The following is a 16,774-nucleotide window of genomic DNA, read 5'->3' as shown; positions in this document are numbered from 1 at the left end:
GCTACAACCCTAGTTGGAAAAGCAGGGTGCCATAAGCCCAAAAGCTCTAACGGAAAGTTTTCCCAGTGAGGAAATAAGGAAACATAGAATAGTGAGCCCGAGTGTACCCTTAGGCAAGAGAACTCTACTCAAAGACAATGGAAGAGTGAAGACCATGGTACAAAAGCCATGGCTGCCCAAGAGTAGGGAACTATGGATTGAGTTTAGAGTGTCCTTTTCCTAGAAGATCTGTATATCATAGATGAAGAGACTCTTCTACCCTTGCAAGTAGAAAATAGCCACTGAACAATTACAGAGCAGTAGTTAACACCTTGAGTGAAGAAGAGTTTGTCTGGAATATAAGGAAAAGTACAATGTGTAAAGAATAGGACAAACTATTCAGTGTATGTGAAGGCAAAGGGAAAATGACCAGTCAAAGGACCCATGCTATAATACAGTATTCTTAGAAGGAACAAGGTTTAGGATGGCGAGTAGGCCTAGGCTATGCAACAGAAACACAGGTAAGGAAATGTGAATTTGAAATGGGTGTGACCATAAGATATTTTTACAGTGGTTATGTCATGTTACAAACGAGAAATGTGTGAAAAAAAAAATTAGTTGTTCAGTGCCTATAAAAATGCCGAAAACTTTAAGATTGAGACTTTTGTGTCAATATTACAAATGGGTGAGGAACAGTTGGGAAGAAAAGAAAGATCGGATATGGAGATAAAGAGAATGGTGGATAGATACAGAGGAGTTGAGAAGGAAAACTTTCAGTATAAAGTACAGTATAGTAGAGAAAGCTCTATCACATTTCTATCTCATAGGGAAAAGCTGATGTAAAAGCATTCATGACCATGAAAATGTGTAAGGTTAGGAATTCTGTTTAAATTGACTGTTTTAGTTATAGATTTTGGATTACTTCCATGATGAAGTTCTTAGATTATATTACATGTTTAAGACTGCAAAAAGATTTTTTTTCCTTAGTGACGGGGTACATCATTTACGGAAATTGGGATAGGCTACAGGTAAGTGATATGCTGTAGAAAACTTAAGCTTAGGAATATTTTCTTGTTCGCCATCTGTTGCAGTTACTTTACAATACAGTATCAGGTAATGATTCCTCAACATTACATTCTTGCTCAAAATCGACACTGGGAAAACAACTATTATTTATACAAACTTTTTTTTTTAATTATGCAAATACCGTGCTGTGTACAATATGCAACATGACTTTAAAAAAATGTATAAATAGCAGTTACTTACTTTTCAAATCTGGCTAAGCAACGTATGGAGAATAACATTAACGTGCGTGAAAAAATACCTAGCATTGAATAAATAAAGGACAAGGCGCAAACATTCTAAAGTATTGCGCTTTCAAGATTCATTGTATTAACTCAAAGGTTTAAGAACATCGACAGTTATCTTCTAGTTTTTAAAGTTTCCAACTTCCCATTATAATAGGGAAACGGATTTGCTAATGGGCTGTGAGAATCGTGCCGTATGAATAGAATGATTAAGATGTGTTCGTATCTAAGAAGCAAACGTTTCAGTACAGCAAATTTAAGAGGTGAAATATACGTCAAGGTAAAGTATAAGGATGGAAAGTAAGTCACTTATGTAAACTTTATTGAAGACTGAAAATACTTGTATATACTATGTCAGATCTCAAAGGCTGTCACTCCAGCACATCAGAGCCCATAGATATACTATACATAAATGATCAGATCCGCTATACTGTAACCAATATGTCTGACACTGAGGGAGGCATGGTGCTATTTCATGCGCTTTTCTTTTACCCTATCCATTGTAGGTTAACTTTTGATGTAGTAAACCTATAGAAGGGATTTTGACGTAGGATAAATCTATTTTTGGGTGAGATAGCCATGTCGTCCTTAGAAGTTCCCTCTAGCAACTTTCTACTGATTAGGCCTATATGAGAATAATAAAAAAAAAGTAAAAAAAAAACCTACTGCGGAAATGATCCATTTCCAATTAATGATGTAAAAGATGCAGAAAATTTCACCAGATAACTTCAAATTACATGGAAATAAAATGTATGAGAGTAAGATCCATTGCAAACTACAAAATTAAATTCAGATTCTATATAGGGTTTGAAGTTACAGTATATGCGCTCAGCCTAATGTACTAAAACAAATGATCTCACTTGTATTAAATAAATAATTTACAGTTATTGCTCCTACTGAATATCCGTAGTGTTTGAATCACATATTAAAAATGCAACTTGGTTTAATCTATTACGCAACCATGGAAAACTATTATTTCTTTTTAAAAGTTTTTGAAACTTACCTCTCTCTCTCTCTCTCTCTCTCTCTCTCTCTCTCTCTCTCTCTCTCTCTCTCTCTCTCTCTCTCTCTCTCTCTCTCTCTCTCTCTCTCTCTCTCTCTCTCTCTATATATATATATATATATAAAGGTAAAAAATAAGTTGAAATGTCAATTTATTGTCATATTTGAACCACATGTCACACAAAATATGAAAATGGAAGGCAGCCAAAGCATTTAAATTTTTCAATGAGTAGACTAGTAGCTTGACTAATAGGCCTAATAATATCATTATAAATTTGGGACACATCATCCCAGAGGAAATAGATTTTGAAAGCAATGAAAACGAAGTAAAAACAAAAATGAAAGGCATATATAGACAAGAAAACCGATTCATTCTCTTAACGAAAACTATTTTCCTAGGAATTCGTTGAAATAATTGAAGATGGACCATTTGATCCAAACTTTCAATTTGTAATTGACCAAATTCAAGATAGAACTCGAATGGAATCCCATTGCTTTAACGTTAAATTTATTACTGGTACAGGAAAAAAGAAGAAATATGAGGCCATATTGCATACAGAATTGAGAATGACGGATACGAAATTTGAATACTTCATTACCTTTAAAGCGTTAATTTCAAATTGCCTATTCAGTATCGGTGAATTATATTGTGGTTTAATAACACACCTATAAACTATAAATGTATTATCAAACCACAATTTTCACTTAAAATCTATAAGATTCAGAAATAATAAATCGGTTAGAAGATGACTTTTAATATGAATATGAAGGTAAAAAAGAGTTACTTACTAACGAAATTATATAAAATATAATATCAAAGTTATCGCAAAAAGGATAATAGTTTGAAATATTTAATAATTGATTTCACATTAATGCTCATATAGAAAAGAACCATTGCCTCGTGAAAAGAGTACTCCATTGTGATTGGTCCATATGAATCAAAACAAAACCGCTGATTGGTTACTTATATCCTCTATTGTCATTGGCTGGCGTTCTACCTCAAAATTCAAGCCGTTCCTTGTGTAGAGGTCGAAGATAACCTTTATTTAACTAGTTATAAACAACTGGAGGTATGATATCGTGATGCTTTTCAATTATTATATAGAGAATAAGTTTCCCATCTAATATTTGAAGTGTTTGATGGAATTTAATTGCATGATTGATTTTTTGGCCATGCAATTGGCGGCAATTCGAACTTTGAACGCGAGTCCTTAGGCTCGTGTTATTATCAGGTTGCAAATCACGAGGTTTTATTGACATTCAATATTTAATTGTCCTGACAAAGTATTGACGTATAACTTGGCCTACTATGCCATCGTAGGCTATTTGAGTATGTTGTCCAACGAAGTATAATTATACGTTAGTCAAACCTAACCTACCCCAAGGCCATGTTGGAGGTAGCATGTTAAATTGCAAATGACCACACCAGATATGTATTTAGATATAGTTTGGCCAGTAATTCCTTCTTAACAGTAAAAATTAACTATCAATCATTGTTGATTTCACTACCGCACCCAATACCCCAAAACAATGAAAAATATACCTTTTTTAAATTATGATCTAATGTCCTTTACATGTACCCTTCGGGGGTTCATATCTCCTATGAGTAAAAAATAACATTATCAATCATTGTTGATTTCACTACCGCACCCAATACCCCAAAACAATGAAAAATAACACTTTTTGAAATTGTGATCTAATGTCCTTTACAAGTATCCTTTGTGGGGTCATTCTCTTATGAGTAAGGTTAGGTTAGGTTAAGGAAGGGAACTCGAGATTATCTCTAAATTCATTAATGCCCCTAACAAGGGAAATACTTCCAAACCTACACAGGGTACCACTGTAAGGTTAAAAAGGTTAGGTACCACAGTTTATGCTAAATGGTATGTGTGAAGGACATTTGGTGAAACTTCTAAAATCAGTATTGCAGTATTTATCATAATTTGTGTTTTCCAACATTCTACATGTTTAACTTGGGGATAAGATTGAATAAAAGAGGGAAGTAACATGAGTTTTAGGTAAAGTTTTTAAAATAAAACCAAGTTTTATAATGTTTAGTTGATGTTGCATCCCCAATTCATGGCAGAAGGCTAAATACCAGTATATCTTTTCCTAGAATTGGGAAATACACAATAATCCATCAATTTCCAATGAGAAATTAACTTTAATATTTTCATTATCAATAACAAGAGTGCACCCATTTTTGTATTTGGAAACCTATATTATTTTGAATATTTCAATATGTTTTCTTAGGGAAGGCCCCAATCCACAGTAATTAATTATTTAGGATATTTCAATACGCTTTCCTGGGGAGGGCAAAACCCACAGTAATTAATACACCTTAACCTGGTATTTTTGGCATCGGAAGAGTTAACAATCTAAACTTCAATTCTAACTTTTTTTTATTGGGGAAGTTGACCTAAACCCCCATTGTTTCCATGAAAACCCAACTATCTTCTCTATTTAAATATTAGATTTTTTAAAAGTATCAAAATGCAGCAAGAAATATCTTACAATGGGATTTTGTTATAAGAAACAATATACTGGACTTTGGTTTGAGCACACACCCTGACCTATGGTTCCCTTTTTCCTATTCCAGTAAGCGCATAAATTGCAATTTGCACGTGTTATTCCCTTCTGAATAAAATAATTGTTAACCCTTTTACCCCCAGGCTCTTTGGAAATTTCCAACCCTTTACCCCCAAGGGGTTATTTTTTCCCCCAGCACATTTTGCAGTATATATTTTTTTTTAAATTGCTCTAACAGCCTTAATTTTTGTCATAGAGAGGTCAGGTTTGTCTCATTCTCTTGGAAAATGCCTGAATTTTTTCAAAAAATTATCAAAAATATGAAAAAAAATTTTTTTATAGCATTTTTTTGCAAGGACGTACCGGTACGTCCATGGGGGTAAAGGGATGAGTTTTGTGAAACGTACCAGTACGTCCTTTGGGGGTAAAAGGGTTAAGATAAAGAAGTCAAGTTTCAACATTCTTACACCTTCTTTATAGTTGCTGAATTCAAATTTCTTGTGCTTTTCATTTTTCTTACCAGGCAACCTATACATTGCCAAACAAACTGGTCCCCCAGCATGAACGTCAACACCTGTCACCATCCTTGTTAATCACAGCCTTTGCTTCATTACACTGCAAATTCTGGAGAAATTCCCAAATTCTGATAAATATTGATTCTTTTTTAAGCGTTAAACTTGTCATAAGTTGAAGTAGCACCAAGATTTTGAAGAAGCCCTTTCATTCTGGTATCTGTAGTACTAAATACAGTGATACCTCGGTACTCGACCATAATCCGTTCGAGATCCGTGTTCGACCTCCGATTTGTTCGAGTACCGAATTTTTTTTCCCCATAAGAAATAATGGTATATATTCTATTCCGTTCCCAAGCACTCGAACAGGCCCAAAATATTAATAAAACGTGTACCTAAACAACAATAATTATCTAAATGTGTATGAAATTGGTCAGAAAATCCTATAAAACAATTTTAAACCATTTACTGTACTAAAATAAAACAATTTTAAACCATTTTCTGTACTGTAGTGAACATACCTTTGAGCAGCGGTTCGATGGCATACAGGGATGGATGTGGAGAGGATGGAAGGGGGAGGTTACTGCTTGGAAGGAGAGTCCCCTTCCATGATGTGGCGGGGTAGTTCTCCTTCAGGAGTTGTTTCTCTCTCCAATGAAAGGGTGGGCAGATCTATTTCAGGGGTTTCTTCTCTTCTTTGTCTCTTCTTTGGAGGAGAAACAGGCTTTGATGTAGCAGCTTTCTTTTCTTTTGTGAAAAACTGGTCTATTGTTAATTGTTTCTTCCTCCTCTGCAGTATTCTTCGAAAATGATACATGACACTATCATTAAACATATGCACTGCCCGGTTTGCTACTGCAATTTCTGGGTGGTATTTTTCAGCAAAAGCCTGCACATCTGCCCACTTGGAACAAATTTCATTGATGAGAGAACTTGGAACATCCTCCCTTACCTCATCCTCTTCTGAAGATTCCTGCTCCACAATCAGATCCTGCTGCTGTTGTTGTTGCAGGTGCAACAATTCCTCCACAGTCAACTCGGTAGAATGGCTTTCTACAAGCTCATCAATATCATCCTTGTCGACCTCAAGCCCCAAACTCCTGCCCATGACAACAATTTCCTCAACGACATCAGTGTCATCAGAAATTACAGGGGTAGCAGTGCTTGGACCCGCCTCTGGTTGGAAACCTTCAAACTCCCTCTCTGTGACACATGATGGCCACAGCTTACGCCAGGCAGAGTTCAATGTCCTATAGGTCACACCTCGCCAAGCTTGGTCAATCATGTTAACAGAGTTGAGGATGCTGAAGTGTTCCTTCCAGAATTCCTTTAGGGTCAACTTCGTGTCACTGGTCACTTCAAAACACTTTCTGAAAAGGGCCTTGGTATAGAGTTTTTTGAAGTTTGAAATGACCTGTTGGTCCATGGGCTGGAGTATGGGAGTAGTATTGGGGGGCAAGAATTTGATTTTGATAAAGCTGTATTCTTCTTTCAAGTCATCCTCGAGACCTGGAGGATGTGCAGGAGCATTGTCCATAACCAGAAGACATTTCATTGGCAAGCTCTTTTCAATGAGGTAAGCCTTAACCTGGGGGGCAAACACTTCGTTTATCCACTCAGTAAAGAATTGTCTTGTGACCCAAGATTTAGTGTTCGAGCGCCACATAACTGGTAGTGCACTTTTACAAATATTATTTCGTTTGAACACCCGGGGGTTGTCCGAGTGGTACACTAACAAGGGTTTGATCTTGCAATCGCCACTTGCATTTGCACACAGCAACAATGTTAGCCTATCTTTCATTGGCTTGTGACCTGGCATCTTCGTCTCGTCCTTGGTAATGTACGTATTGGCTGGCATTTTCTTCCAAAATAACCCAGTCTCATCACAATTAAAGACTTGTTGTGCGATCAAATTTTGTTCATTTATGTACCGATCGAATTCCCCCACGTATTTATCGGCTGCAATTTGATCCGAACTAGCTGCCTCCCCATGCCTAGTAACACGATGAATACCTGTTCTATTACGAAACTTTTCAAACCAACCCCTGCTCGCTTTAAATGTAAATGAATCACTTTCACTGGTACTCGGACTTTTCTTCACTAATTCTTCATAGATATGCAACGCTTTTTCACAAATGAACGCTTCACTAACACTTTCCCCGGCCAACTGTTTTTCTTTAATAAATATTAAAAGCAACTTTTCCATCTCCTCAATCACTTGTGGCCTTTGCTTAGTTACCGCCGTAACTCCCGTTGCAACATTCGCCTTCTTAATCATTTCTTTATGCTTTAAAAACGTAGAAATGGTCGACTTCGCCATTCCGTATTCTACCGCTAAATCGGACACTCGTACACCATTCTCATATTTCGCTATAATTTCCTTCTTCAACTCGATCGTTGTTCGCACTGTTTTCCTCTTCTCCTTCCCCTTAACACTCATTACTTTCTTGGGACTCATTATGAAAGCTAAAAAAGCAATTAAAAGCACTGAAAATCACTAAATCACAACGAATGCTGATCGCGCGTTGTCTGAGTGACGCTCTCGAGAGAACTGATGCTTCCCGAACAAGCGAGAGTGGCCGAGATGGCGCGATCATCACAAAGCCCATGCGGTCGTCACGTGTTCGGCTGGTCGAGTACCGAATTTTTGGTCGAGCACCGCAGCAAAAATTTCTCGAAAATTTTGGTCGAACTCCGAATTGTTCGAGTATAGAGTCGTTCGACTACCGAGGTATCACTGTATGCGTTGATTAGACCCACCTAAGGCCTATTCTAAAGTGGAGATCAGGTTGAAGGTTCTGATTGGTTTATATGGAGGCATGGGGCGTGCTGCAGTTCATTCGTTGCATACAACTGCATTAATTTAAATAATCACGCCAGCATAGGCCTATAAAAGTACATCCTATCGGCATGCTAGTAGAATTGGAAATATTTAAAAATTTAGCCGAGCAAATACTACGTTTTTGATGTAACCTATTGGGATAAACCTATCCTTGTTAAGGTAATTGCTGCAATATTGGTGTTGTCCCAATGCATGTCCCAATGATACACTGCACACACTCAATAAAGGAGCTAGGGTGTCTACTTGAAAGGGTGGCTTGGCTTAGTCTCCTATTTCTTGTTATTAGCTTGAATACCCTATCCAAAATTTTCAAACCTAACCTGCTCTTATAAAGAAGATCCCTAAATTAATGACATTATTACATTGTATGTCTCATTGATATACTGTAGACACTGCGGAGGCTCCCCCCTTGGCCAGAGTGTAGAGAGTGGCCATCCTAGTCGAAGCGGTATAGCAGGAGGATGAAGTCTAGGAGGGATCCTTCCCCATTGTATCTTCCTCGAGGGTGAAGAAATCCTGACATCTTTATCTTACTACTGGTACCCTCCTCTGACTGCTTGATTGTTCTCCTCCAGGGAACAGTCGAGTAAAAGTGATGCCCATTTGACTCTCAGTCAACCTTCAGGTCTGGCTGCTTCTTCCTCCTCCCCCAGCGAGGCAGAAGACGTAGTTTCCTGGGAGGAAACTATAACAAGTAACTTTGTCTCTGCTGTGGCTGTCCTTAGGCCTTTCGGGTCTACCCTCTAAGGACCAGCTGCTGGAGGTGTAGGCCAGGGTTGAACTGCAGGATAGGATTTCCGCTCCAACCTGGGTTGGCTTCGGCACTTTTACCTGTAGAGCTGACTAGAGGGAGTCTCCTGTGCGGCCTCGTGCCCCTGAACCTTTGTCCTCCACGGATCCTCACCCACCTGAGGATCTGCAGTGTGGTCCTTGCTGAAGTGCCTCCCTAGTGCTCTCTTCCTCTGGGGTTAACGCACAAACTTAGCTTTCCGGTCCTTTGGGGTTTGGCGGATGTCTTCACCCGTGAGTCCATCTCCCCAAGTAGCTCAGAAGCACCACCTCGACTTATCGCCTGCATACTATCTTTTTGGAGCTGAACTCTCTGGAGCTTGCAGACGATTCTTGCGATCGCTCTTGCGGAAGTGCCCTGGACTCCCCGATCGCCTTTGTGGAACGTTCATGTCGGCGGTCGAGACGGACCCTCACTCCTTATGCCCGCAGTCTCGAGGTCAACGGTGTGAAAGGGATAATACCTGTAGTGAGTGCAGGGAGTGGCCTACCTCCCAGTGGGAGAGGTTTGCCCGGCGGCGTAAGAAGCAGCCTAAGCGGGACCGTTCTCCTTCAAGGGTTGCCTTGAAGAAGGAAGGTTCCAGGGACTCTTCTTCCGCCGCCCGAACCTCCTCCGAAGCTCCCACTCGATCGGTCTCTCGCGAGAGGCCGGCGAGTGGTAGCGCAGGCCCTTCTTTTGTTTCCCAATCTCGGGGTTCGGGAGAGTACGTTGCCTCCCATAGCGAGGCAGCTCCTCCTCCCACTCTGGGGGAGGGCATTGATTCTGTTGATGACCATGTGACTAACGATGATCTCTTACAGCTTTGGGCTTCCTTGGGGCTTAAGGGCTCGCCCTCCAAGGAAGCCCTATTTGACCTGATCCAGTTGGGTGCAGCTGTCAAACAGTCGCCGGTAATAGCAGAGGTAGATCCTCTGTCTATTGTCGACGTTGTAGTGCCAGAGGCTTCCGACAGGTCGGGTCAAACCCCTGCTGCGGTTGCGGTTGTTGCTGAAGGCTCAGTTCCCCCCTCTGAACATCCTTTGAGGGAGGAGCTGGGTCCAACGGTCTCTCCTGCTGGTGACTCTTCCTACAAGGGAGTTAGGAGGTGCCTCTTCGGATCTTCGCCTTCGACTTTCCCCGCAGAGGATCCTCCCCGTCGAGAGCAGACCGTTGCAGCTGCTTCCTTGGACCTCTCCGCAGATCGTTCGCGATCTCCGACGCCTGCCAGACCTGCCAGTCTTCCATCTCCGTTCCTGGACGCAGATGCGCAGCGGGCGCCCACGCACCCCGTTCTCCAACGGGCACCGGTCCCTTCGGGGCAGGAGGGCTCTTCCCACAATGTGGGTGAGTCCCTCGAGCGCCAGGTCTTACCTGCGCACGTGCGCAGTCCTAGAAGTTCCTTAGATAGCGCACAGGCGCTCACAGGTCCCTTTGGACTCGCTGCGTCCGGACGATCTCCTGAGTCTCGCCGTAGATCTCCTGCTCACCAGCGCCCTCCTGCACACCAACGCTAACCTACGTGCCAGCGCTCTCCTGTGCCACAGAGACCTGTGCGCCAGCGTTCTCCAGCTCGCCAGTGCACTTCTGTTCCTGCTGCGCACAATGCGCGCCATCGGTCTCCTGCTCGTCAGCGCACGCCCTGTTCCTGATGCGCGCCATGTGCGTCAACGTTCGTCCGCGATCTCCGGATCTGGGCGCAGGCAGGGACACTGTCCCTCCGCCTCCTCGCCGACGTTCGCCTACGCGCCAGCCATTGCCTGCGCGCCATCGCGTGCACTCTCCTGTGCGCACGTCTATCTAGGCCAGCCCGAGTTCCTGCGCGGCGCGCCCTCTAGATGTCTCCTGAGCCCGTCCACGAGCGTTCGCCTTTGCGCACTTCCTCTCCCTCTGGTCCTGCGCCCCAGTTGGTTCCTTCTGAACGCGCAACTGCACACCAACAATCTCCTGCGCGCCTGCGCGATGCTTCGCCTGCGCAAGCGCTCTCCTACGCGCCCGCGCGATGCTTCGCCTGCGCAAGCGCTCTCCTACGCGCCCCCGCGCCAGGTCGCCACAGGTCTCCGACACACCCACGCGCTAACTCGCCTGTGCGTAGTCGTTCGCCTGTTCGCGCTATGCGCCATCGCTTGCCAACGCGCCACCGATCGCCTACACGCCATCGTTCTCCCGACTGCCAGCGCTCACCCTTGCAGCCACGCGCACCCTCACATGCGCGCCCACGCGTGCCCGCGCCTTCATCGCTCGCATGCGCGCCAACGTTCGCCCACGTGCGAACCAGCGATTCAACCATTGCGCCAGCGCGACCTCGCCAGCGATTCCCGCCGGGTTTCGCAGCGCGCCCAACCGTGCGAGTCTTCGGGGACGCGTGCTTCCAGATCCTTGTCTTCGCGATCTCCACCACGCAAGCGCAGAGCTGCGCACGTTCAGGAGCAGGAAGAATCTTCGGAGAGGTCCACGCAACATTCTTCCTTTCAGACAGGCCCCGTAGTATCCACTCCTGAGGATCAGCCTATCCCCTTCCCTCCAGCGGGTGTTGCTGACACTGCGTCGGTCAGCCGCCAGCCTTGGTTTGGGTCCCTGATCAAAGCGGTCGTGCAGGCGATGAAGCCGGCCCTCGCTGATCTGGGACTGAAACCAACGGCACCCGCGTCCCCGCTGAAGAGAAGGAGAGGAGTGGACTTCGTGGTTACTTCTCCCAGGGTCAAGTTGGCTCCCAAGAAGTCCGTCGGTAAGGCCCCTTCCCCCTCGCAGACGCTTTCCCCTTCCCCTGTGGACGAAGCCTTTCCGTCCTCAGGAGAATCCAGCGAGGTGAGACGTTCTCCCACGGCACCAATGGGAGAAACCCACCTCGAGGAAGAGAACCGTCTCGCGTGGAGAGGAGCCCCCAGACTTCTTTGCTTGAGTCCTGTATCCCTCCCAGGAGGGAGCCTAAGGACTCGAAGACTGTTCCTAAGTCTTCTACCCGGATTCGACCGGAGCTACCGAGACCCCAGGAGAACGTCCACGTATCTCCCCAAGTAGAGCTACTGGGGACAGGAGACCTTGCTGCCAGTCCACAAGGAGGAGAACAGCACAACTCGGAGCATGCCTTCTGGCAGGTCCTGAGTCTAATGAGGCAACTCAACGGATTCAAGGACCCCGAGTCCGCCCCTCGCGAAGGCAAGGATACGGTCCTGGACCAAGTCTACGGTACCCAGAAGCTCCCAAAGGCCAGCGCGGCTCTGCCCTGGTCCCAGGGAGTGAAGAGTGCCAGAGACAAGGTTGAGGGCCAGCTCACCGAACTCGCCTCCTCCAGCCGTTCCTCTGCCAGGAACAAACTCCTCCCACCTCCTCGTGTTCAGCAGAGGAGGTACTTCGAGATCATGGGGGAGTCTTGTCTAGCTCTTCCCCTCCACCACTCTGTGGAAGAGCTCTCTAGGGGGGTTTCTCTCTAGAAACTCTCCGCCCGGCAGGTGACATTCTCGGCTACTGAGATCCTAAGCCAGGAGAAGGTTGCGAAGTGTGCCATGCAGGCCACTTCGTGGCTGGACATCTGGCTGGTGTCTCTGGGCATCCTGTTGCGATCCAAGGACTTGTCCAAGGAGAGCACCAGGAAGGCCCTTGAGACTGTCCTCCTCTTGAGCACGCGCTCCATCGAGATTTTAGCTCGCCAAGTTTCGAACTTGTGGGCAAACTCGATCCTAAAACGTTGGGGTGCCGTGACCGAGAAGTTCCACTCGAAAGTCCCAGCCGTGGATGACAGCAAGCTCAGACACTCCTCCATCCTTGGAGAGAGTTTGTTCGAGCCCAAGGATGTGGAACGGTCAGCTGAGAGGTGGAGGAAGTCGAATCAAGATTCGCTCCTCCAAAGGGCCCTTACATCTCGGCCCTACAAACCTCCAGCTCCTCAACAACAACTTCAGCAGCCTTGTCAGTCTAGGACATCGAGACAGGCTCCGGCAGCAAAGGCAAAGGTGTCTAAGCAGCAGCCCTTTCCTGTCAAGGACAAGAAAGGCGGAAAGTCCTCCAGGGGAGGTAAGAATCCTAGGGGGAGCGGCCGAGGCCGTAAACGGTAGGATTGGCAATCCCCCTGCATGTCCACCAGTGGGGGGATGCCTACAAAGTTGCGCGGACAGGTGGCAGCAACTCGGGGCCGATTCCTGGACGATCTCTGTGATCAGCCAAGGATATCGCGTCCCGTTCATATAACATCTCTTCCTCCCCTGACAGCGAATCCAGTGTCGTTGAGCTCCTATGCCATGGGATCGGTAAAGGGGCTAGCCCTTCGGGCAGAAGTCGAGACCATGCTCAAGAAGGATGCTCTCCAGGAGGTCGTCGACAGCTCCCCAGGCTTCTTCAGTCGACTCTTTCTTGTAATGAAGGCGTCTGGAGGCTGGAGACCTGTCATCGACCTCTCAGCTCTGAACAAGTTTGTCAAGCAAACTCCGTTCAGCATGAAGACAGCGGACACGGTCAGACTTGCAGTGAGACCGCAAGACTTCGTGTGCACTCTGGATTTGAAGGACGCGTACTTCCAGATTCCAGTCCATCCGTCTTCCAGGAAGTACTTGAGATTCAGCCTAGACAACAAGACCTACCAGTTCAAGGTGCTGTGTTTCGGTCTCTCCACAGCACCTCAGGTGTTCACCCTGATTTCTTCGTGGGCACACAAGATCGGCATCCGTCTCCTCCGCTATCTAGACGACTGGCTGATCCTGGCAGACTCGGAGTCGACCTTTCTTCGACACCAAGACAAGCTTCTGGGACTTCGCCAAGATCTAGGGATCATGGTAAACCTCGAGAAGTCTTCTCTGCTTCCAACTCAACGACTGGTATATGTAGGCATGATATTATACACCAATCTCCAAAACCTTTCCATCAGATGACAGGATAGCAAGGCTGAGGAGGGTCGCAAGTCCTTTCCTCGGACGAGAAGTCCTTCCAGCCCAATCTTGGTTACGTCTCCTAGGTCACATAGCCTCCCTGGCCCGTCTACAGTAGTTCCGAACGGCTGCCTCAGGATGAGATCCCTACAATGGCGGCTCAAGTCCCGGTGGAACCAAGGCAACGATTCCCCGGACACCCTGGTCCCTATGGGACCCGCGGAACGGACGGACCTGCAGTGGTGGCTGACCGACGAAAACCTTCGAAAGGGAGTGGATCTTCTCGTCCTCCCCCCGGATTTGATGCTGTTCTCGGACGCGTCAAAAGAAGGGTGAGGGCCCCACTTTCTGAACCAGAGGATCTCAGGCCTATGGTCAGAATCAGAAAGGTGCCTCCACATCAACCTGCTAGAAATGAAGGCCGTCTATCTGGCCCTTCAACAGTTCCAACAGGTCCTGGCGGGCCACTCCGTGGTGGTGATGAGCGACAACACCACAGTAGTGGCTATATCAACAAGCAGGGAGGTACCTTTTCACAATAGCTATCCCATCTTGCAGTAGAGATACTGAGGTGGACCGAAGTCCACTTGATTCCACTATCAGTTTCCTTCATTCCTGGCAAAAGGAATGTGCTCGCCGACAGTCTGAGCAGGGCATCGCAGATAGTGAGTACCGAGTGGTCTTTGGATCCTCAAGTAGCCAGCAAAGTCCTGACTTTGTGGGGTTCCCCGACAGTGGACCTGTTCGCGACAGCTTTGAACTTCAAGCTGCCGCTGTACTGCTCCCCAGTCCCGGACCCCAAGGCACTCTGGCAAGATGCCTTCCAACAACGGTGGGACAACATCGACGTCTACGCCTTCCCACCGTTCTGTCTGATGAGAAGGGTGCTCAACAAGACCAGACTATCGGTCAATCTGTCAATGACCTTAATAGCTCCGCTGTGGCATCATGCAGAGTGGTTCCTGGATCTTCTGCAGCTCCTGACGGAACTCCCGAGAGAACTCCCCCCCACGACACGAGCTACTCAAGCAACCACACTGCAACATCTACCACAAAGCCGTAGCCTCGCTTCGGCTTCACGCCTGGAGACTATCCAGCGTCTCCTCATTGAGAGAGGCTTTTCGCAACAAGTTGCGGAGAGGATGTCTCGACACCTGCGAAAGTCATCCGCAGGGGTCTACCAGGCGAAGTGGAGAGTCTTCTGTGGTTGGTGTCGTGGGAGGGGTATCTCTCCCCTCGATGCCACTATTCCAGCAATAGCGGAGTTTCTCTTGTATTTGCGGGAGGAAATGCGCCTTTCAGTCTGAGCGGTGAAAGGCTGTCACTCAGCCTTAAGGTTAGCCTTCAGGCTAAAAGGAATAGACATTTCTTCCTCGCTGGAACTTTCTTTACTCATACGAAGCTAAGAACTTACCTGCCCTCAGTCGTAAGTGAGACCTCCTCCATGGAACGTGGTTCGTGTCCTCAGGGCTCTTAAGAGACCTCCGTTCGAACCATTACGCCAGGCCTCTGATTGACACCTGACTTGGAAGACTGCGTTCCTGCTCGCTTTGGCTTCAGCCAAGCGAGTCAGTGAACTTCATGGTCTCTCATACGACGTCGCCCATTCAAGGGGATGGGGGGAGGTAACGTTCAGGTTCGTCCCTGAGTTTGTATCCAAGACTCAGAACCCGGGAGTGCTGGACCCACGGTTCGACTCCTTCAGGGTCTCGAGTCTCCGTTCTGTAACAAACGACCCAGACCATCTGTTACTATGCCCAGTGAGAAGTCTGAGGCGTTATCTGAAGAGAACGGCTGCAGTCCGTCCTCGCGTGCACGCCCTGTTTGTGAGCACAGGAAGGACGAAGAGGAGGGTCACCAAGAACACTATCTCTGCCTGGATTCGAAGGGTCATCCACTACGCCTTGAATCCAGACCCCCCTCCGTCACGTCGTCCCAGAGCTCACGATGTCAGAGACATCGCTACGTCTCTGGCTTTTAAGAGAAACTTCTCGGTGACGCAAGTGCAACAGGCTGGGGTCTGGAAGCGACAAACGACCTTCACAGCCCACTACCTGCAGAATGTGACCCACAGGAGCCTCGATACGTTCTCTATCGGCCCTGTGGTGGCTGCACAACAGCTGGTCTAACCGCAGGCTCCTTAATGGACAGGTAGCAGAAGGTTGAGGGCATTGTTACCTGGTTTTAGACTGCATGAATGAAAGAGTATGTCTGGCCCTTACTTCTTTCTTCATCCTCCCCTCTCTTGGGGAAAGCAGCATCCTGGGTTCTCTGCATAGCTGACCTCGAACCTCTGCAGGTAAACCATGCTTCCTTGTGTTCCTAGTATTAAGATAATACTGTCGCGTCCCCCATACCCTGACGAGGTATTGGGAACGTCCAAGCCTAGAATTCCATCTAAAGGACTTCAGGTCAACTTCCTAGGACGAGTCACACTTCAACCCTCCACACACAAGCTTATGTAGGCCGCACGTTCCTTGCGGAGCAAGGAACTTGCGAGGTGCAGGGACTCCTTTTCTCGAAGTGCTGCTCACTCGGATTCTGAGTCCCCGGGTAAAGCCAAAGCCAATAAGGCCGGGACTTTCCTCCCTACCTAAGGGGTAAGTCACCCCATGTAAATAGCGTGGTTTGTTGTTCGGTTACGGAACAAATGACAAATTCGGAGATAATTTGTATTTTTCCTAACCATACAAACCTTAGCTATTTACACATATTTGCCTGCCAGCCCTGTTCCCCAAGGCAAGTCCTACCTCTAAGTGAAGTGAAGCAGTTCACCGGTGTGTGAGGGGGGGGAGGGGTAGCTAGCTACCACTCCCCTACCCCCTTGCTAACTAGCGGGGGGGGGGGAGGTAATTAACCCTCGTTAAAATTCTAATGGCTCGTCATTTCAGTTACGCCGAAAGTAAAACCCCATGTAAATAGCTAAGGTTTGTATGGTTAGGAAAAATACAAATTATCTCCGAATTTATCATTTT

At 46.3% G+C, this 16,774-nt stretch overlaps 1 protein-coding gene across 3 annotated transcripts in view; it reads left to right on the top strand.

Annotated features, from left to right (window-relative positions):
- Positions 1-342: 342 nt before the first annotated feature.
- The window catches only part of Cdk1 (Cyclin-dependent kinase 1), a 65,391-nt gene continuing 48,959 nt past the window's right edge, over positions 343-16,774 (top strand). Inside the window, exon 1 of one of the 3 annotated variants that reach the window (XM_068355252.1) lies at positions 343-500. In XM_068355252.1, the coding sequence (XP_068211353.1) occupies positions 484-500 (17 nt within the window). In that variant the 5' untranslated portion in view covers positions 343-483. Of the gene's footprint in view, positions 501-3,221; positions 3,359-16,774 lie in introns of those variants that run through there. The other 2 variants (XM_068355250.1, XM_068355253.1) reach the window with 2 other exon arrangements.

This window comes from Palaemon carinicauda, chromosome 31 (genome assembly GCF_036898095.1).
Source record: "Palaemon carinicauda isolate YSFRI2023 chromosome 31, ASM3689809v2, whole genome shotgun sequence".
Lineage (NCBI taxonomy): Eukaryota > Metazoa > Arthropoda > Malacostraca > Decapoda > Palaemonidae > Palaemon > Palaemon carinicauda.
Note: the sequence above shows the minus strand (reverse complement) of the source record. Positions and strands in the feature narration are given on the sequence as shown.